The sequence below is a fragment of the Lepus europaeus genome, chromosome 7 (genome assembly GCF_033115175.1).
Source record: "Lepus europaeus isolate LE1 chromosome 7, mLepTim1.pri, whole genome shotgun sequence".
Lineage (NCBI taxonomy): Eukaryota > Metazoa > Chordata > Mammalia > Lagomorpha > Leporidae > Lepus > Lepus europaeus.
In genome coordinates, this window is record NC_084833.1 from 83,817,691 (window position 1) to 83,840,882 (window position 23,192).

General features: G+C 37.2%; 1 protein-coding gene across 2 annotated transcripts in view; it reads right to left on the minus strand.

The window, feature by feature from the left end:
- Positions 1–23,192, minus strand: part of SESN3 (sestrin 3) — an 84,327-nt gene that overhangs the window by 33,380 nt on the left and 27,755 nt on the right. For both annotated transcript variants that reach the window (XM_062196898.1, XM_062196899.1), the window contains one exon: positions 8,039–8,104. In XM_062196898.1, coding sequence (XP_062052882.1) covers positions 8,039–8,104 — 66 coding nt within the window. The remainder of the gene's footprint in view (positions 1–8,038; positions 8,105–23,192) is intronic.

A 23,192-nucleotide genomic window follows, 5' to 3' on the forward strand; every position in this document is an offset into this window, starting at 1 on the left:
CTCCGTCCTGGTGTAATGGACTTCGTTTGTTGTATATCATTGCAAGCTTCATGTGGGCCTGCCATGTACCCCCAAGGGGTACAAAGGGGCTGGTGACCATGAGACAGGTGTCGCCCACCTTGTGCCAGCCAGGGCAGTTGAGGTTGCCTCTATTACCTTTCTTTCAACCTTGGGCATACAGCAAGAAACCAGAGGACTGCACTGGGACTTAGTGCCAGTCTGGTGAAACACAACATTAAGTAGATCCTAATGGTCCCTGGCAGGGCAATGCCTACAGATGGAGTCTCTGGACTTGCTCCAGTACCAAGTGGAGTTCTGTGGCCCAGTGGATTAATTCTATATCTCAGCCAGCATCACCAGTGACTAGTGGGAGTGGCCACCAGCTATGAGTCTATTTCAGCAGCAGATTATTTCAGGGTGGACTTTAGTCCTAACTTCAGGCTGTGCCAGTCTCTTGAGCATGGGGATAGGGGAGTGGGGTGGGCTCTGGATATAATTGTGGCATTGGAAGCCACTGGGATAGGCATCTGGACCCATACCAATCCCAGGAAGAGGCATGTAAGGATGGACTAACCCTCTCTTGACACTTTCCCAGTTCATTCTGAACACACCAACTGTGAATAAGGGACAAATCTGAGCTTCGGGAATATTTAAGGACTGAAACAGTGAACGCACACCAACAGTAGCCATGTAGTAAGCCTCAACTTAGGACACCATCATGTGGTGGAACAGCTGAAGGGTCCACAGGCACGGATAAAATAAACTGCTTCGAATTCATGGGAGAACAGCCACAAAGAAAGTCAGGCAACTGTAATAAATCCTTTAATGTGCAGACAATGTTGTACACCAACAAGCATCAAGAATTTCCAATGAATCATAACTTTACCTAACAAAGCAGGGTATTAGAAACCAACCTTCTAAGAACTGAAATTTTCAAATGTTTAGATAAAGATTTCAAGACAGTTATTTTATAGAAACTCAATGAACTTAAAAATAATATAAATGGTTTAATACTCTGACAAAAAGACTTGATAGAGAGATGGAAGTAATTAAAATAAATAAATCTGTCAGATGAAAAATACATGAAGAAAAATTAAAAACATGGTAAATGCATCAACAGCAGAACAGATTAAACAGAAGAAAGAATCAGTGAGATCAAAGACAAGCTTTTGAAAATACAGTTGGAAGGGGAAAATAAAAGAATAAAAAAGAATAAAGAAAATTAACAGGAAATTAGGGACAGCATGAAAAGAGCTAATATCTAAGTTATTGGATTCCAGAGAAACTTGAAAATCTTTGACCAAAGATAAGGTACCCAGCAAAGCTATTCTTCAGAAACAAGAGAGATAAAGAAATTCTCAACAACTGCAAGAGTTTATCACCACCAGACTTGTCAAGAAATGCTAGGGGTAGTGTTGTGGTGCACGGGATTAAGTCACTGCTTACAATGCCAGTATCCCATATCCAAGCACCAGTTCTAGTCCAGGATGCTACACTCCAAATCCAGCTCTCTACTAATTTATCTAGCAAAGCAGCAGGAGATGGCTCAAATCCCTGGGCCCTTGCTTCTTACTTGGGAGACCCTGGCCTGGCCCAGGTCTTGTCATTGAGGTCTGTTATTCTGCCTTTCAAAAAAAAAAAAAAAAAAAAAAAAAACAGCTAACAAAATTTTTACATATGATAAAGGAAGTTCTTCAAATTGAAAGAAAGAGGGTGCTGATGCTGTGGCAGAGTGGGTTAAGCATCTCCCTGCAGTGCTGGCATCCCATATGGACACTGGCATCCCATATGGATGGCTGCTCCACTTCTGATACAGCTCTCTGCTGATGGCCTAGGAAAGCAGTGGAAGATGGCCTAAGTACTTGGAAGAAGGCCTACGTGCTGGCTCCTAGCTTCAGATCGGCACAGCTCTGGCCATTGCAGCCATCTGGGGACTGATCCAGTGGATGGAAGACCTTTTTCTCTGTCTCTCCCTCTCTCTCTGTCTGTAACTCTACCTCAAGTAAATAAATATTTTTTTTTTTAAAAAAGGAAGGAAGGGAGGGAAGAAAGGAGAGAGGGAGGGGGACTGGCTTTGTGGCTTATTGGTTAAAAAAATAAAAAGTAGCAGATTACAATGCCAGCATCCCATATGGGTGCTGGTTTGAGTTCCCACTGCTCCACTTCTGATCCAGCTCCCTGCTAATGGTCTGGGAAAAATGGCACAGGATGACCCAACTATTTGCTAACCATATGGGAGACCTGGAGGAAGCTCCTGGCTCCTGGCTTCAGCATGTTTCAGTTTACCTAAAATTCTAAGCAAGGTATCAAAATACATTACTACAGAAAATCATATAACCACAAAAGATTATAAGAGAGGAATTACAATAAAACTATAGAAGACAAATATCACATAACCACAATAGATTGTAAAAGAAACAAATTACAATAAAACTAGAAAACAAGAATCAAAATGGCAGTAGGAAGACTTTACCTATCAATAATTACCTTAAATGTTAATGGACAAAATTCTCTTTTTTTAAATTACCCAACAATATGATGTTTACAAGAAATTCATTCCATCTCTAAGGATACACATAACTGTAAGTGAAAGGATGGCCGGCACCACGGCTCAGTAGGCTAATCCTCCGAATGCAGCGCCAGTACTCCCAGTTCTAGTCCCGGTTAGGGCACCAGTTCTGTCCAGGTTGCTCCTCTTCCAGTCTGGCTCTCTGCTGTGGCCCGGGAAGGCAGTGGAGGATGGCTCAAGTGCTTGGGCCCTGCACCTGCCTGGGAGACCAGGAGAAAGCACCTGGCACCTGGCTGCTGGCTTCAGATCGGCGCAGCATGCCGGCCGTAGAGGCCATTTAGGGGGGGAACCAACAGAAGAAAGACCTTTCTCTCTCTCTCTCTCACTGTCTAACTCTGCCTGTCCAAAAAAAAAAAAAAAAAAAAAAAAAAGGGAAAGGATAGAATGATACAATCCTTGTGAGTGGAACCTAAAAGAAAGCAGGAGTAACTACACGTCTATCAGATAAAACAGATTATAGGGGCTGGAGCTGTGGTGTAGTAGATTAAACCTCTACCTGGGGTGCCGGCATTCCATATGAGCACTGGTTCAAGTCCCAGCTGCTCTACTTCCAATCCATCTCTCTGCTAATGGCTTGGGAAGGCAGTGGAGGATGGCCTAGGTACTTGGGCTCCTGCACCTATGTGGAAAATCCAGAGGAGGGTCTTCCTCTCTGTCTTTAACTCTACCTCTCAAATAAATAAAATCTAAAAAAAATTATAAATCAAAGGCAGTAAAAAGAGAAAAGGAAGGTCATTATATCATGACAAAGGATTCACTCTAACCAAACAAAATACCAATTATAACTATATGTAATCACTGAAATGCATAAAGCAAATATTAATAGACTGAAAGGAAGAGATAGACTCCAATACAATAACAGTAGGGGACTTTAACACCTCATTTTCAGATATGGACAGATAATCCTGACAAAAAATCAACAGAGAAATAGCAAAGATAAATTGTACCCTAGATTAATTAGACCTAACACACATCTACAGAACATTTTATCTACCAACTGCAGGATGCACATTTTTCCAACAGCATATGAGACATTCTCCAGGATAGATCATATGGCAAGTCACAAAACAAGTCCCAACAATTTTAAAAAGCAATGATCATAATAACTATTTTTGAACCACAATTTAATAAATCTAGAAATCAATAACAATATAAATACATGAAAATTAAACAATTTACTCCTGAACAACTAAGAGATTAATGAAGAAATTCAGGCTGAAATTTAAAAATTTCTTGAACTGAATGAAAAGGGAAACACAATATATTACAACATAATAGGATACAGGGGCCAGGAGTATTGAGAGACCTGGGACTGAAGAGGAGACAAGAGACAGGTTCCAGGGTGCTGATATATATGGGCCTAAGGTAAAATAACCAGTGAGAACTTTCCAGGGGCAGGGATACTGATGAAATCCAAGAACTGTGGTAGCTAAAATCCATGTGCTGTAATACTCATTCTACATTATGTCTGTAGGAGGAGTCTTTAAAAAGTTTTGGAAAAATGTATATTATGAAAGAAACTATGCATGGATTTCAATTTTTTTGCACCAAAATAAGCTTATCTTTTTTTTTAAGATTTTATTTATTTATTTGAAGGTCAGAGTTATAGAGAGAGGGAGAGAGAGAGAGAAAGAGAGATATTAAATCCAGTGGTTCATTTCCCAGATGGCCACAATGGCTAGAGTTGGACCAGGCTGAAGCCAGGAGCCAGAAACTTCTTCCAGGTCTCCCATGTGGGTAGCAGCGACCCAAGCTATCTTCTGCTGCTTTTCCCGGGCTATCCAAAGAGAGCTTGATTAGAAGTGGAGCAGCCAGGATATGACCTGGCGCCCAAATGGGAAGTGGGGTTGTAGCTGGTGGCTTTACCTGCTATGCCACAGTGCCAGCCCCAACTTACCTTTTAATTTTCAAAAAAATACAAAAATAACAATACTAAGAGGAAAGTTTACAATAGTCAATGTCTACATCAAAAAAGCTGATCTGAAATAAAAACCTTATTGTTGTATCTCAAGGAACTAGTAAAACAAGAAATCAAACCGAAAGTGGAAGGAAAGAAATAATAAAACGCAGTACACAAAAAAATGACAAAGACTTAAAGAAATATAAAAAACAAAGAGCTATTTATTTGGGAAGATAAAGAAAATTAACAAATTCTTAGCTAGACTAAGAAAAAAAAGAAGCATCAAATACATAAAATCAGAGATGAAAAGAGAGACCTTACAACTGACACCACAGAATTACAAAGGATTATTAGAGATTACCATGAACAATTAAGTCACAACAAATTTGACAGTTTATAAAAATCAGACAAATTCCTGTACACATATACCTTACAAAGATTGAGTCATGATAAAAGAACCCCTAAACAGAACAATAATGAGTAGTGAGATTGAATCAGTAATGAAATGTCTCCCATCAAAGAAAAGCAGAGGACCAAACAGCTTCACTGCTGAACTCTGCCAATATTTAAAGAAAAACTAACACCAAAGCTTTTTATGCTACTTCAAAAATAGAAGAGGACAAAATTCTTCCAAATGAATTTAATGACATCAGCATTACCTACACACCAAAACCAGGCAAAGATACAACAGAAAAAGAAAGCTATTGGTCAATATCCCTGATGAATATAGATATAAAAGTCCTCAACAAAATACTAGCAAGCTAAATCCAGTAACATATTTAAAAGATTATTTATCATGATCAAGTAGGGTTCTTTCCAGGAATGCAAGGATGGTTCATCATATGCAAATAAATAGAGATGATACATCATATCAACAGAATAAAGGACAAAAATCATATGGTCATCTCAATAAATGAAAAAAATGCATTTAATAAAATTCAACATCCCTTTATGATTAAAAACTCTGAAGAAACTGGTTATAGAAGGATTGCTCCATGATATAATAAATGCCATATATAACAAGCTAACAACTAACATACTGAAAGGGGAACAGCTAAAGACTTTCTCTCTGACATCTGGAACAAGTAAGGATGCCCACTCTCACCATTTTAATTCAACCTAGTAGTGGAAGTTCTAGCCAGAGCAATTAGGAAAGAGAAAGAAATAAAGGGCATCCACGTTAGAAAAGAGGAAGTCAAATTGTTTGTAGATGTCATGACCTTAGACACAGAAAACCCTGAAAAAGTTTTTAATAAATTAATAAATTTAACAATTAATAAATTCATACAACATTCCAGGATACAAAGTCAATACATAAAAACAAGTAGAACCATTATACGTCAACATTGAATTATCAGACAAAGAAATCAAGAAAGCAATCCCAATTCCAGTTGCTACAAAGAAACAAAAATTCAGATATAAATTTAACCAGTGAGGTGAAAGATCTCTATAATGTAAAAACTTAAAGAGAATAGAAACAAATGGAAAAACATCCCATGTTCATGGATTAAAATGTATATACTACCCAAAGTGATTTATAGATTTAATGCAATCCCTGTCAAAATACCAATTTTTTTCACAGAACTAGAAAAAAAAATACTAAAATTTGTATATAACAACAATAAATCCTAAATAGCCAAAACAATAGAGCAAAAGGAACAAAGCAGAAGACATTCCACTATTTGATTTTCAAATATATCTTACAAACCTACAGTAATTAAAACGGCATAGTACTGGCACAAAAACAGATCCATAGACAAATGGAACACAATAGAGATTCCAGAATTAAACCAATGCATCTACAGTCAACTGATCTTTGACAAAGGTTCTGAGAATCTGCATTGGAAAAAGGACAGACTTTTCAATAAATGCTGCTGGGAAAATTTGGATCCACATGCAAAAGAATGAAACCTGACCCGACCCCCCATTCTCACAATGTTCAAAAGTCAACTTAAAATGGATTAAATACCTAAGTGTAAGACATGAAACTCTGAAACTGCGAGAAGAAAACAAGAGAAATGTTTCAGGACATTGGAATGGCGAGGATTCTTTTTTTTTTTATCAGATTAATATCCAGTATATATTAGGAACTTAACAGCAACAAAAACAACAATTTAATAAATGTACAAACAGGGTTGGCCTTGTGGTGTAGCAGGTAAAGCTGCCACTTACAACGATGCCAGCATCCCATATGGGTGCCATTCAAGTCTTGGCTGCTCCACTTCTGATCCAGCTCTCTGCTAGTGGTCTGGGAAAAGCAGTGGAAGATGGCCCAAGAGTTTAGGTCCCTGCCACCCACATGGGAGACACAGATACAACTCCTGGCTCCTGGCTTCGGCCTGGCCCAGCACTGGTGGTTGCAGACATCTGGGAAGTGAACCAGCAGATGAAAGATCTTTCTTTCTCTGTCTTTCCCTTTAACACAGACTTTCAAAGTAAATAAGTAAATCTTTAAAAAAAAAAAAAAAGAAAGAAATGTAGAAAGGAACTGAACAGACATTTCTCAGGAGGAAAATACATATGGTCAATAAACATACAAAACAATATTTAGTATCACTGGCCATCAGGGAACTGCAAATCAAAATGACAATGAGATATCACCTCATTCTTGTTAGGGTTTTGTCCAAAAGACAAAAGATAACAAGTGCTGACTAGGATGTGGAAAAAAGGGAACCCTTGAATATTGTTAATGGGAATGTCAATTAGTACAGCCAGTGTGGAAAACAGTATGGAGGTTCCTCACAACTAAAAACAGAACTACCGTATGATCTAGCAATCACAGTACGAGGTATATATCCAAAGGACATGAAATCATTCTGCTAAACAGACATTCGCACTCCATTTTTATTGTAGTGCTATTCACAGTGGTCAAGACAGAAACAATCAAAGGATCTATCCACTGATGAATGGACAAAGAATGCAGTACTATGGAACAGAATACCACTCAGCCATAAAAAATGTTGAGAATGTTGAGATTTTGTTATTTGCAACAAAATAGATGGGCTAGAGGTCATTTTGTTAAGTAAAATTAGCTAGACACAGAAAGACAACCATACATGATCTTACTCAATGTAGAGTGTTAAAAAAAGAGATTTCATAATTTAAAAGCACAATGATGATTAACAGAGGCTGAGGAGGAATGGGGGAGAGGAGTATAGGAAAAAGTTGATCAATGGATATTAAGGTACAGTTAGATAGGAGTAAGAAATTATGGGGCTCTATTTCATAGTAGGGTGACTATATATGATGTTAATGCACTATATATTTCTCTACTTTAAAAAGTTTAAGAGAGGATTTTGAGTGTTTTCACCACAAAGAAAGGTTAAATATTGGAGGACATAGATATATTTACCTTGGTTGAATAGTACACATGTATCAAAACATTACATGGAATCCCAAAATGCATTTAATTTGTATGTATCTGTTACAAAAATTTAGAAAAAAACTTTTAAAATACAAAGAATAAAAGCTGACAATTTTTAGAGAGGAAAAATTTTATTTCATATTCTTTGATATAATTAAATAATTTTTTCAACACACTTTGTGTACTTTAAGACAAGTAAACTTACTTCCTTCTCTGGAATAAAGGCACTTGGTCCTCTTGTCAAGGGTTGAGATACTCTGATTCTTTTATCCTGTTTTAAAAGAAAATTTTTATATATTAATAATGACTTTCTAATAAAATTTAAGTTGGTACACATTTATTGCTAAGGTACTAAAATAAACAGAATAAATGAATAGTATTGTATGAAAACAAAGTTTTGGGTCTCAGATCAAAGAAAACCCATAGGGTTGATGAGATGATGGGAATCACACAGTTCTGGGTGCATGGTAGGCTCCTCAACTAGTATTTCCCTTAGTCAAATTCTACATCACCATAGATTTTTAGCTGTATGTTACATTACTGAAAACCACTAACCACTCTAATCACATTGTATCTATGCTGTAGCAGTAGAAAACTAAAGGAAAGGTTAAATTCAAAGAGGATTACACGCAAATCCTCCAAAAAATTATTGGGCTTTTATCTTTTAAACAATAAAATAGCAATAAGTATATTAATATACACAAAAAAGCAAAACTTAGGAAAGTAGAGGTTAATTTAAGAAATGGGGAATACAAAACTCTCTATTCTACTTGCTTCTCTATTAGTATTAACAACTGGAAAACTGATAAACAGTTTGTGTATATTTCTATTAAGGTTTTTTAATTTTTGGTTAATGATTTTAGAATTGAAAAATATTTTTGGTGAACTCACTTAAGTATGATTACAAATCAGCCACAAAAATTCCAGTTAAGGGTAACTTCCTTGTCCTAGGCTATAGGACAAGAATAGTCAAAGGGCGACTCTCATGTTTCAAACTCCCTCTTGGCCAGGAGAAAAGTTATGGGAAATGGTCACTTAATTTTCTATGAAAAGGTAATACTTTAAAGATCAAAAATAGAAGCTTCCCAACTCATAAGATAAAAACATGGACTATACCATGGTTTATTAAAGGTTATAAAGTGTGAGTTGTGGCACAGTGAGTTAAATCATCACTTTCAATGCCCACATTACAAATGGACTGCTGGTTGAAGTCATGGCTACTCCATTTCCAAACCAGCTTCCTGTTAATGTACCTGTGAAGGCAGGGGAAGATGGCCCAAGTACTTGGGTCCCTGAAAACAATGTGGGAGACCTGGATAGAGCTACTGGTTCCTAGATTCAGCTTGGTCCAGCCCCAGCTGTTGCTGACATTTTGGGAGTGAATCAGCAGATTAAAGTCTCTGTGTGTGTGTGTGTGTTACTCTTTTAAATAAATAATTTTTTAAAAAATGATTATAAAGATTGAGTGAGAAAACTGAAGAATATAGGAAGAATATAGGAGCATGTGGTTAATGAAAAAGACTATATTGACCTTTAGATGCCATCAAGCTCACCATAGAAAAGAAGTTAAGGAAATAACTCTAAAAGAGGTCTTCAACATGTTCATGGGAAATGTTCATTATGAAAAAAACCTTTACATTGATTTCAAAATTTTTGCACCAAAATAAACTTGATTCCATTTCCTAGGAACTTCTGAAGTATCATTTTAGGTGGTTTCTTATCTGAGAAAAGCACAAAACTATTCCACATGTCTATATCCTGGCCACAGCTGACTAGACCAGGATTCCAACTACCCCAAACAGAAGCTGATCTGCAGCCCAATAGTGCTTTAATGTAAATGTTTCACCCAAACAAGGTGAAATAATAACAATCACCTGGATCATACTCAACATGTTTGAGATCTCACCATAAGCATAAAAACCACAAATGTAACTGTAATGCCTTAATAACTATGCATTTTCAATTTAATCAGATGACTCCCTCCCCCTCTTTCCCTTTCCTCACTGTCTTACTTCCCCTTTAGTAAGTAACCTGAGTCTGTTTTTTCTTCCATACAAGAGCCTCCCCAGCACAAAACAGTGATTTAAATCATCTAAACACCTTACTTCACTAGGAAGCAATGACAAAACAAAATGGTAAAAGGTGGCACTCAGATCTTTAACAATGATTTTTTTAGACCCTAATCAGGTTCTATGATACCAACTTTGAGGGTGCAGGGTGATGAAAATAGAAATGGTCCCAGTCCTCATGAATTTAGCACACAATCTTCATCAGGGTTCTTTTGAAATAAATATATTACATAATGCTTACTTTACGCTAATATGCTTACTAATGCCAAAGTTTTAGAAATAACTAGACAGAGGGTTATAGTGATAAAACAATGACAAATAGGCCTCAAACTACTACTCAAGTACTCCAGAGAGCTGCTTATAAAAAGAATTAATTCAAAATTTCTAATATTAGCATTTCTTGTCTGTATCAGCCACAACCTAGATTTCAACAGAAAGATAATTTTTTAAAATGTATTTCTCCTTTTGTTGTTTCTTTATTTTGCTTTCACAGCCTCTGTGAAATAATTTTAAATATTCTCTATAACTTGGGGCTGGTGTCGTGCCTCACTTGGCTAATCCTCCGCCTGCAGCGCCAGCATCCCATATGGGCGCCAGTTCTAGTCCCGGTTGCTCCTCCTCCAGTCCAGCTCTCTGCTGTGGTCTGGGAAGGCAGTGGAGGATGGCCCAAGTACTTGGGCCCCTGCACCTGCATGGGAGACCAGGGGGAAGCGCCTGGCTCCTGGCTTCGGATCTGTGCAGCACCGGCCGTAGCAGTCATTTGGGGAGTGAACCAATAGAAGGAAGACCTTTCTCTCTCTCTCTCTTGATGTCTAACTCTTTCTGTCAAATAAAAAAAATTCTCTATAACTTAATGTTATATAATATTAACGTAATATAAATATTACATGAAAAGCAATTTCCTGCCTAACTCAACCATCTCGAAGGTGCAAAAGCAGTTGGAGAAATTGATTATGAAGAAAAATATGTCAATAGGTAGATAAATGGACATTTTAGAGTGATAAAAATACATAAAATTCATGCAAAAGCTAGAATCATGGTGCAGCAGATTAAGTTGCCACTTGGAATGCTCACATCCAATATCAAAGTGCCTGATTCAAACTGAGTCCTGGCTACTCCTCACTTCTGATCTGGCTTTCTACTAATTGGCCTGGGAAGGCAGTAGATGATGGTTCAAGTACTTGGGTTCCTGCCATCCATGTGGCAGACCCTGATGGACTTCCTGCGTCCTGGTTTCAGCCTGGCCTAGCCTTGACTGTGTGGGCATCTGGGGAGAGAACCAGTGAATTGAAGAGCTCTCTTTGTGTCTCTCTGTCTTTCCAACAAAATGAAAATAATTTTTTTTTTAAGATTTATTTTATTTATTTGAAAGAGTTACACAGAGAGGTAAAGACAGAGAGAGAGGTCCTCCATCCACTGGTTCACTCCCCAGACAGCCGCAACAGCTGGAGCTGCGCCGATCCGAAGCCAGGAGCCTGGAGCTTCCTCCGGGTCTCCCCAGCGGGTGCAGGGGCCCAAGTACTTGGGCCATCCTCTACCGCTTTCCCAGGCCACAGCAGAGAGCTGGATTGGAAGAGGAGCAGCCCGGACTAGAACCGGTGCCCATATGGGATGCTGGTGCTTCAGGCCAGGGCATCAACCTGCTGCGCCACAGTGCTGGCCCCAAAAATAAAGTTTTGAAATCACAAATTATGACATTTGACAACTGAATTTACATTTTTTAAAAAGATTTATTTTATTTATTTGAAAGAGTTACAGAGAGAGGTAGAGACAGAGAGAGAGGTCTTCCATCCGCTGGTTCACTCCCAAGATGGCTGTAGAGGCAGTGAGGGACAGAAGAGAGAGAGACAGAGAGAAAGTGAGCTGGGTATAGAACCCAGGTACTCCAATATGGGACACAGGTGTCTAACTGCTAGGCTGAACAGCCACACCTGCATTTACCTTTAAATGTTTGAAACTGTTATTTTGCCAACAAATATATTTTCTGGAGCAGGAAAAGCTTGTATCTGAAATTGATGCTAATTATAAATGGAACTTCAAACTATTACACTTAAACAAATGTAACGTCTCTTAGTTTTTACCAAGTGATGAGAAATAACTGAAATTTCAATTGTGTCAACATTTATTTCATTTATTCAGCAAATATAAAGCATTTACAATATGCTAGGCACAGCAAGGACACAAAGTTTAGACTGGCAGATATATATTCAACGATTTGTGACAGACACATACACAAAGTGACTCGGGAGCCACCACATTAGCAATGATTATATTTACTTAGTCATTCCCCTTCTGTTGAATATCTAAGTTACAAACAGTTTTCATTATTATAAATAATGCTACAATGAATATTATCCTCGAGATTTGGGGCATATTTTGTAGAATTTTAGATAGTTTCTTTAGTAATATCCCTAGGAGTGGATTTCCTATGATTTGTATTACATAGTTAACTTCTTGTTGTATGCTGCCAATAAATTGACAGAACCATTTTACCAATTTCATTTTCATCAGCTGAGAAAATGTTCATTTAACCCACTAATTTCAAAAGTGAAAAACAGCATCAAAAATGTGCATGAAATTTTTTCTTCTATGCTTATTTTCAATAAAAAGTCCTTTAGCAGAGATGTGGATCAAATCTATTTTTATCTGGGAGTGATATAGCCCCTAGACTTCAGAAAGAAAAACTATGCTAATAGTTCAGGAGAGAGATGAACTGTTCTAACCTAAGAGATCTGTTTGTACACTGAATGGATGGGGAAACCAATGTAATTTTGATCTTTACATACCAGTGTTTTTCCTCATTATATTTTTAAAATGGCATCACATTTGAAATGATCAACCTAGTTCCTGCTTCTTCTGTATTAAGAGGCATCTTTTTGGCCGGCGCCGTGGCTCAACAGACTAATCCTCCGCCTAGTGGGGCTGGCACACCGGGTTCTAGTCCCGGTCGGGGCGCCGGATTCTGTCCCGGTTGCCCCTCTTCCAGGCCAGCTCTCTGCTGTGGCCTGGAAGTGCACTGGAGGATGGCCCAAGTGCTTGGGCCCTGCACCCCATGGGAGACCAGGAGAAGCACCTGGCTCCTAGCTTTGGATCAGCGTGGTGCACTGGCTGCAGCGCGCCAGCCGCAGCGGCCATTGGAGGGTGAACCAACGGCAAAGGAAGACCTTTCTCTCTGTCTCTCTCACTTGTCCACTCTGCCTGTCAAAAAAAAAAAAAAGAAAAAGAAAAAAAAAAGAGGCATCTTTTCTGGTGAGGACCAGTACACAGTTGGCTGCTATGCTATGACATAATGTTTATATCATGTTTTTATTCCTGGGCAGACAATATGATTGGTTTGTTGAAACTGATGACATCATATATTCCAAAGAGGAAGGGCAAATAGAGTGGAATACAGGAAAATGGGTATAAAAACTTTCTAATCCTAGATGGGAAAACAGCAAGTTTTAAATTAAATAAATACATTGTAATGGATTGGTAATTTTACAGGCCATCTAATTTTTAAATGTCAGTCACTAATACATTCTCTTCACACCCAAAAGGCTTCTATAAAAAATGATGACCTCTCCTATAGAAAAAAATGTTTTGACATTTATGATATTATAATAACTACTGAGATCCAAGGTCATTTAATGAGAAAATATCTGGAAGCAAAAATAACAAAAACATCAACGGCAAGAACCTTCAATTCACACCAACATTTCTCCTCTTACTTGAATCTAGAGTGTTTCAAGAAACCACTGAGCATCAGGAACCCAGCCAGGCACTGCAGGGTGCATGAGAAATTTCCTGGCACTTAACAACACTCAATATTCCCTTTCATTGTGGAGAACCCTGCCTCATTATAATAGCACAAGTCTTCAGGAGTGAACTCCTTTTTAAATGAGCTATTAAAATGAAGGCAATCAAGACCTTCCTGCAATAGCTCCAACTCTGGGTAGAACTGTTTAAGTGATGCTGCAAACATCTTGTTACTAATAGTTGGAAGTCAAAAGAGTTGAATTTTTAACTTGAAATCTCAAAACGTTTCCACTCAAAAGCATTATATTTATCAACTGCTTAACAGAAATTGCTTTACTCTGCATTTCCCCCTGAGCCATCAGTTCCTCGTAGGTCAGGGATGTACCTTGTTCATCTTTATATGATGTTCAGTGTGAGGTAAGCTTCTGGTCCATTTTTGAAAATTTTATGAGGTGATCACTTGAAAAACAGTATTTTTCTATTTCATTTAAAAATGAGTTTCAAAATGAGATGAAATATAGTTAAATACCCTTTTTGAAACAAAGAAACTTGATGTGCCATTTGATAGGAACCATTAGATAAATCTTACTTGTTCTACTAACTGGGTGCCTAAAGCTCACGTAGTGAGTACTCTGAAAACTGTAGCCATGAATACTATTAGTAGTAGTATTCATTGTAGTAGAAGTAATTAGCTCTAACATAATTAAAATGTATAAACAATTATGAATGTAAATCCACAGAGCAAAGGTAACTAATGAATTAAATTTGCACTGCAGTGTAGCTAAGTTTCTGAGTGAGCTTTTCCCTGGCTAACAACAAAGTTCCTTAAATGTTATTCATTATAACACATAGTGAACCTGCTAAAAGTGCAATCAAGTTTTTGTTTTTACGCAGATGGTATCCAGTGTAAGATGAACTCTGGCTCAACTTCTACTGGACATAACTCCATTGTAAGTCAAAGGGAATCTGTATATTGACTATGGAGTAGCAAGCTTCTAAAACAGATTACTGTTAGGTAGCACTAGAACTCTATATAACCACAGAGTGATACAAACCTACAAGAGTGGAAATAGTTAGAATAAATACTTGGCTAGAATAGTGTTTACACCATTAGCACTGTACCACTATTTAATCTTTAAACTGGAAGCAAATCTAAAATCGCATTCATGTTCAGCGTCATCCAGAGGCAGGCAGCAAGAGCACATCTCTTTTTGCACTTCCCATACAATGCCACAGAGTAACATAAACCAATAAGGCAAGATTCACTTAAGTAACTGGTAGCTTTAATATGGTCTTTTTTTTGTGCCCTATGATGTTTAGATATATTTTATTTTTAAAAAAGATTTATTTATTTATTTGAAAGGCAGAGTTACAGAGAGGCAGAGACAGAGAGGGAGGTCTTCCACCTGCTGGTTTACTCCCCAGATGGCCGCAATGGCTGGAGCTGCAGCAATCTGAAGCCAGGAGCCTGGAGCATCTTCCAGGTCTCCCACGTGGGTCCAAGGTCTTGGGCCATCCTCCACTGCTTTCCCAGGCCATAGCAGAGAGCTTGATCACAAGTGGAGCAGCTGGAACTCAAACCAGCGCCCATATGGAATGCCGGCACGGCAGGCAGTGGCTTTCTCCATCGTGCCACAGTGCCAGCCCCTAGAGACATTTTAAGCCAACATTTCCTAAGGATTCATCTTCTTTTTCTGTTCTCTACTGAAATTCTACCCATTCTTTCTTAAAGACCCTATCTCAAATACCATCTCCTTTGGTCTCCCATTCCACTTCTTCCAGTTCCCAATCTCTTATATGAATTTAATATCATATGTTTTCCCTGATTGGTGACAACTAACTGAGCACCAAAAAGGAAACCTGTTAAAGTGAAATGGACACTATGAGAAGCAGTGACTTGATCAGCCCTTGCCCTGACTGTTGATGAACAACTTAATACTTTATCCCTTTTAGTATTTTTTTTTTTGGTTGTTCTACTTAATAATATTGGTTGAATTCTGTAATTAATACATAGTTATTCTTAAGTGTTGAAACTTAACTGAAAAGTGATCCCTATTAAATATAAGAGTGGGAATAAGAGAGGGAAGAGATGTACAATTTGGGACATGCTCAATCAGACTTGCCCCAAATGGTAGAGTTAAAAACATGAATTTAAATCTAGTCTTAAGATGCACAACTATATTGTTTCTCTCTCTCTCTCTTAGAGCTATTAATATATTATCTTAACACTCCTTTAAGACTATAAGCTCCTTAAAGAGTAGGATCAATTTCTAGCACAATACCTGTAGGATCGCAGTATAGCAAGGTGAAAGTAATAGATGTTCATGTATCTGTTAAGCTGAATGAATGACACAGGAGACTGGCTACAGCTCTTTTGTCACTTTTATCTTCCTTGCTAAGAACAGGAGCATTCTCTAGACTTAAGGAAGTTAATGTTCTCTGTATCCTTATTAGAAACACCGAAAAGTTAAAACTAATAAACACAGTCCTGGACATCAATCCACTACTCTCACGTACCCTCTGGATTCCCATTTATTTTCTTATGTTGTAAAACAAATAGTACTTGTAATTTTTCATAATTTTGTACTTCCTTAGAAATCAATAACAGGCCGGCGCCGTGGCTTAACAGGCTAATCCTCCGCCTTGCGGCGCCGGCACACCGGGTTCTAGTCCCAGTCAGGGTGCCGGATTCTATCCCGGTTGCCCCTCTTCCAGGCCAGCTCTCTGCTATGGCCCGGGAAGGCAGTGGAGGATGGCCCAAGTCTTTGGGCCCTGCACCCACATGGGAGACCAGGAGAAGCACCTGGCTCCTGCCTTCGGATCAGCGCGATGCACCGGCCGCAGCGGCCATTGGAGGGTGAACCAACGGCAAAAAGGAAGACCTTTCTCTCTGTCTCTCTCTCACTATCCACTCTGCCTGTCCAAAAAAAATAAATAAATAAATAAAAAAGAAATCAATAACAATATTCCATGCTGTGACACTAATATTGGGCAACAAAGACTCCTATACAAGTTTTTATGTAGTGAGCACTTTCTTTAGAGATGTTAAGTTACAAAATATACTTACTGAGTATGCTATTATGATTTTGGGATAAAGCCCAAGAACTATAAATCTTCATACCTGAGATAATGCAAATTCCTAATAATCACAAAATCAATGCTTCCCTAGTAACATACAGACAATATACTTTTCTATCTCTAATTATGAGCTCTGGTCCCAGAAAAGTATTTAGAAGCGCTTTATTTCTATACTTTTTACAGTTTCTGCACTATGTAGCAAAACCTGACCTTGAATTGTAGAAAGATCTGCCTGTTAAAATTATATTCTGGGGCCGGCATTGTGGCATTGTTGCATAACAGGGAAAGCTGCCGCCTGCAATGCCAACAACCCATGTTGGCATCAGTTCAAATTCTGGCTGGTCCACTTCCCATCCAGCTCCCTGCTAATGGCCTGGCAAAAGCAGCAGAAGATGGTCCAAGTGGTTAGACTCTTGCCTCCAATGTGGGAGACCCGGATGAAACTCTGGCTCCTGGATTCAGTGTAACTCAGCCCTGCCTGTTGCAGCCACTTGGGGAGTGAAGCAGCAGACAGAAGATCTGTTTCTCTCTCTGTCTCTTCCACTCTCTGTCACTCTGCCTTTCAAATAAACAAATCTTTAAAAAATCATTGACCCCAAAGCTTTTGTTTATGTGGTTTATGTTAATTAATTATGGTATTAGAAAGTAAATCAAAGAAATATCATAAGGGTCAGCACCATGGTGCACCGTTTAAGATGCAGCTTGAGACACCAGCATCCCATACGGGTATGCAGATCTGAGTCCTAACCAGTCCACTTCTGATCCATCTTCTTGATAATATGACTGGGAAGCAGTGGATAATGGCCCAAGTACTTGAGTTCTTGTCACTCATTATGAGAGGTGGATGAAGTTCCAGTCTTCTGGCCCTGGCTGTTGCAGCCATTTGAGAAATGAACCAAAGGATGGAAGATACCAATTTCCCTGTCTCTCTCTATCACTATTGCTTTCAAATAAATATTTTTAAAAGAAATTTTAAAATATTACTAATTCATTTAAGAATAAAAATAATATGCCCATTACACGTCAACATATATGATTTTTTGAAAGATCCAAAACAACAAAAAAAAGTGATAAGAGTCTGCCTTATGCTTTTGTAAATATCTGGCTTAATTAAAGAGGACTGGATTCTCGTATCTACTTCTCCATTCCATCTGCTGTAGTGATTAAAGTACATGAAGAAAACCTGGCCTCACAAAGCTATGTAGATGAGTTTTAGTAATCTCAAATAATTTTATGCATTCTTTGATTCTACTCTAAAACTTGATGAGTCATAGCTTCTGAAAGTCTGTTGTAATGTGACATCTGAAAGTATGTTATTAAATTGCTTTACCTTGTATTTTGAATGGGTTATTTTACCCATGTGTCTCAGGGTCAATGAAGCATGTAATGCCCCCATCAGAGAAGGAATCCTGATACTGAATAATAAAGAAGGAAGCTCCAAATGCATAGAAAGAGTTTATTTGGGCAACTAAGGGGAAAGATTCTATACATTTATAAATCTAATAGGGAAATTAGGCAGGAGCTTGCTATACAACATTCCTTCAAATATGCTTTAGCAGCTAGCCCCTCAGATATCATGCTTGCTTCCCTGGCTCTGTCAGGAAGACTAGTGATGGCTCTTTGGCTTTTATGACCAGAATAGTAACAGCTGGATTAGCATGGGATAAATGTCCCTCTGGTATAAAAGCAGAAGTCAAGATGGACAACTATGGCTTGTTGTCACACATCATGCATAATTTTGTAACATTAATCACTGGTTATTTAGAAAATACTGATCCACTGAGATTTGAAGGTTTTCCTGCAAAGGACACATTGACACATTTAATATGATAAATAAAATGTTTTAATATCACCACTGATCTATACCAGAAAAGTCTTTAAGCATTGGGAAGTGGTCAAACTCATGGAGGAAGACATCAGTTTTGCAAAATTATTTTCTTCTAAAAACTTTTCATTGGCAAGAAATTCTATCAGTAGCTTTTCTTGACATGATAGGCTCAATATGTTCTTTTCTGTGAAAATGTTTGCCAAATACCCACGTCTGAATGATCATAGTCATTAGTCATTCTTTCTTATAAAAATAATGTTTAATAAAAAAATGCAAAAGTGACTGGTTCATAAGTCAACCCCTTGACTGCTTTTCTTTGAGGCAACCATAGTACTTGGGTATGCAGAAGAACTTTATGTATATTACTCACTTTGAAACACAGACTATTAAAAAGATTATCATTTGGTGGTCAAAACCTAATTAAATGTGCAATTTTTACTGTTTTCATGAAGAATATTCTTGGGTGAAACTGGCATATTTTACTATGAGTACAAGATGGTGAAGAAAACAATGACTACCATCACATGTGATGTCACTCCTTTAGATCATCATAAGGTTTCAGAAGTCCACAGAACACACTTTGAGAACTACTTATTGAAATAAATGTTTCCAGCACACTCCTCTCATCTTTTCGATATGTATCCATATAAATTCTTTAGTGACTCACAAAAAATTGTTACATTTAACACTCACATTAAGACAAAATACTAAAGAAACCATTAAGAACAACAAATATTTTTTGCTTTTCTCTTATTCCAAGGTAATAGAACTTATATGGAAGAGTTCATTTTTCATGTGTAAAGTAAACTTTCAATTAATTAATTAGGTAAACAAGATGACCAAAATAAAACAAAACAAAACAAAACAAAAAAAAAAAACTTGTAAAAAGAATAAAACAGGAGGGGTAAGCCCTAACATAAAACATCTAATTTCTATAACTACAAGTTGTGTTGGCACATGAAAAGATTCACAAAGCAACAGAACTTTCCTAATTATGACTCAACATTCCAGAAATAACAAAAAAGGTGATTAAATATGTACCCTTACATAAAAAATCCAAAAAAACTTTTAAATGTCAAAAGAACACCATAAGCAAAATTGATGATAAGTGTCTGCAACTTAACACAACGGCTAATATGAAGAGATCCTAAAAAATCAAAAGGGAAAAAACCAGCAACCCAATCTAAAAATGGACAAGGGCAATTATCAGAAGAAATGCCTTGTAAAAGAAAAAAAGACAAATACTGTATTTTGTACATTTGGCAAACATTCTAGTTAGGCAGTATACTTATTGACAAGATAGAGAATTGTATTCTCAAAAAATGTAGGAATGCAAAATCAAACCTCATGGATAAGAACATGGAAATATCTAGCAAATGTACATAGTGTTTGTTCTTTGACTCAGCAATTCCACTTCTATTTCAGCAATAAAAATATCCACTAAAAAGGATGCAGAAAATATCTACACATAAAAACATATCTTAAATTTAATATAATTAAACTTTTAGCTTCACTTCAAATTAACAGGGAATACCAGGCTGAGAGGAACAATTAAATAACAACATGATGGAGAAAACAAAAATTATGAAACAGTCTATATAACAGACCCAATTCTTTCAACTAGTTGAAGGCATGAAGGGATAAAAGGACTACTCTGAGACATGAAAGACATAACTACCAAATGTAATGGTGGACCAACCTCTGAAAAAAAAAAAAACAAAACCCAATGCTGAAAACACATTAAACAATGGGGGAATTGAAAAGAAGAGGGGTATGAGAAAATATCTAGCAATTACTGCTAATTGTTAGGTGTGGTACTGGCATTTGTAGTTAATAAAGAACATTTAGAAAGACATAAGAAAGTATACAGGAGTAAAAAATATGAGTTTTGAAATTAAATTACTCTAGCAACAATAGAAACAACACAACATTGATGAAGAGTGGCAAAATCATGCCAATACTGATTTTGGTGATGGGTTTATGGAAATTCATTACATTTTTCTTTTTTTGTGTAGCATGAAACTTTTCGAGACTTTTTTTAAAGGTGATTAGTAAGTTAATGTGTAACAGGCATTTAAGTAAATGGCAACTATTACAATAAAGGTCATTAATCACAGAAGTAAATGTGATAAGAATAGTTAAAATTTATTAACATTGAAATTAAAACTTTTAGATTGAATATTCATTCAAAAGATTTTTAAAGCTGTTATAGACTGAATATCTGTATCTCCCTTTCCCCAATACAGATACACCAAATTTATATCCTGAAATCTTAACAATCAATATGATGATATTAGGAGGTAGTAACTTTGGGACGTGATTAAATCATAAGAATAGAGCCCTCATGAATGGAATTAATGCCCTTATATTAGGAAGACCCCACAGATCTCCCTGCCCCTCTTCTGCTGGGCTGAAGAAACAGCAAGAAACTGTCTATGGACCATGAAGCAGATCTTATTCAATGCCAAATGTGCCAGTGCCTTGATTTAGACCTTCTCAGCCAACAGTACTGTGAGAACAAATTACTGTTTAAGTCACATAATCTTTGGTTTTTGTAATAGTAGACTGGATGGACTAAGAAAAAAACTCATTACCTGGAAAGCTTGGGCTAAACAAAGAGATTACAAAGATAGATAAAGTGGGGCCGGCTCTGTGGTGTAGCAGTTAAAGCTTCCGCCTGCAGTGCTGGCATCTCATGTGGGCGCCGGTTTGAGTCCTGGCTGCACACTTCCAATCCAGCTCTCTGCTATGGCCTGGGAAAGCAGCAGAGGATGGCCCAAGTTCTTGGGCCCCTGCACCCATGTGGAAGATCTGGAGGAAGCTCCTGGCTCCTGGCTTTATATCGGCAAAGCTCCGGCCATTGCAGCCATCTGGGGAGTGAACCAACAGATGGAAGACTCTCTCTCTCTCTCTCTCGCTCGCTCTCTCTCTCTCTCTCTCTGCCTCTCCTTCTCTGTGTAACTCTGCCTTTCAAATAAATAAATAAATCTTTAAAAAAAAGATAGATAAAGCACAAATGCTGACCTCAAGGAAATACCAGATAAATAAATACAGTTGCACAGTAACAATATACATTAGGCACTATAATCAGGGTGACCAAAATAGTAATGCCTAACTCTACCTGCAAGAATATAAATTAAAAAGGTCTTCTGATGACATAAATCTTGAGAAAGTAAAAATGTGTTGGGCTACGTAGGAAAAGATAAAATCTATGTGGCCACAACACACCAAGCAAAAAGAAAGTACAAAGGCATGACACATTTGGGAAACTATATGCTGTTCTACAAGATCCCTGAAGCTTTCTAAGAGAATAGGCAACAATCTTATCATGAATGTTATACTAAAGACCTTTGATATTATCTAAACAAAGACACAGTATATTGATTATATTTATCACTTAAGAAAATATTTTTAACACCTGTTAGAAGAATGGAAATGAGGTAAGGGAAACTAAAGGAAATAAGACCTATTAGTAGGCCACCATAATTACCTAGGAAAGATAAAATTTGACTTATGTAAGCAGTATGGATTAAGAAAAGGAATTCTGTTGAAAGCTACTTAGGAGACAGAAGGAGTAGAATTGAATGATTAATTAGATATATGATGGTAAAGTAGTGAGAGAAGTTTGTGATGCCTTACAGAATTCTAAATTAGATGACTAGATGGGTGAAAAATGGTGACTTCAACTGCTATGAAAGAAATCAACACGACAAGGCAGCTTGGGTATAGGTTGATTTCAATAATCCAGTGATATTTTGTAGAAGGTAGGCATGTAGAAAGATATGGGTTTCAAGTAGATGAAAGCTCTGGAAAGAGGTAAATGTTTCAACATTTTAATTTGCATTTCAAGATCCAAGCTTTCTATTATGCCTAACATTTTAAATGACAACCCAACACTTAAGAACAAATTCAAAATATGTTATCTTACTACCTGTTCACAAAGTTTCTTTCAGTGACTCTAATATGATTTCCATTTTCACCACCCCTACCTCAGTTTAGCTTATCAGTTTATCCCCAGTGATGGGTGGGGAGGATACCAACCTTTGGTCTTGAACCTCTATATAGAATGTCACATTCCTTCTTCATATTTATTACATTGTTACTAACTCATTACATAAGGCCAACCCCAATTCCTATATTTTCTATATTAAGTCCTTCAAACTGAGAGTGAGTTTTCTCTATGTCTGGGTTCTTATTTATACAACACCTAGTATCATTTTGTGTAACATAAGATAAATATCTACAAGGGTGATTATAAAAGGGGTGTTCTATCTTATTTAATGATTAATTCAAATCAGGTGCTCAACAAATAGTCCGGTTGATAACACATTATTTCTACGACAATAACCACTATTAAGAATTTTTCTTGGCATCCTGGACTTATGCCTATCCTAAAATATATACATTTGCACAAACACACCAATTATAACTTAATATAATTATTTCACCAAAGATTTTGAATTCTTGTCTTGGCAACAAAATTCTGAGTGCTGTCTTTGATAGAAAAAAAAACTGCAATTATGCTACAATTACGATCTGTGGAAGTAATTATTTTCTAATAAGCACAAGGACTTTTCATTAATTTTTCATTCTCACAATATTCTTCCCATTTTCCAGATTAGCTGCTATATAGGTGTTATTCAGAA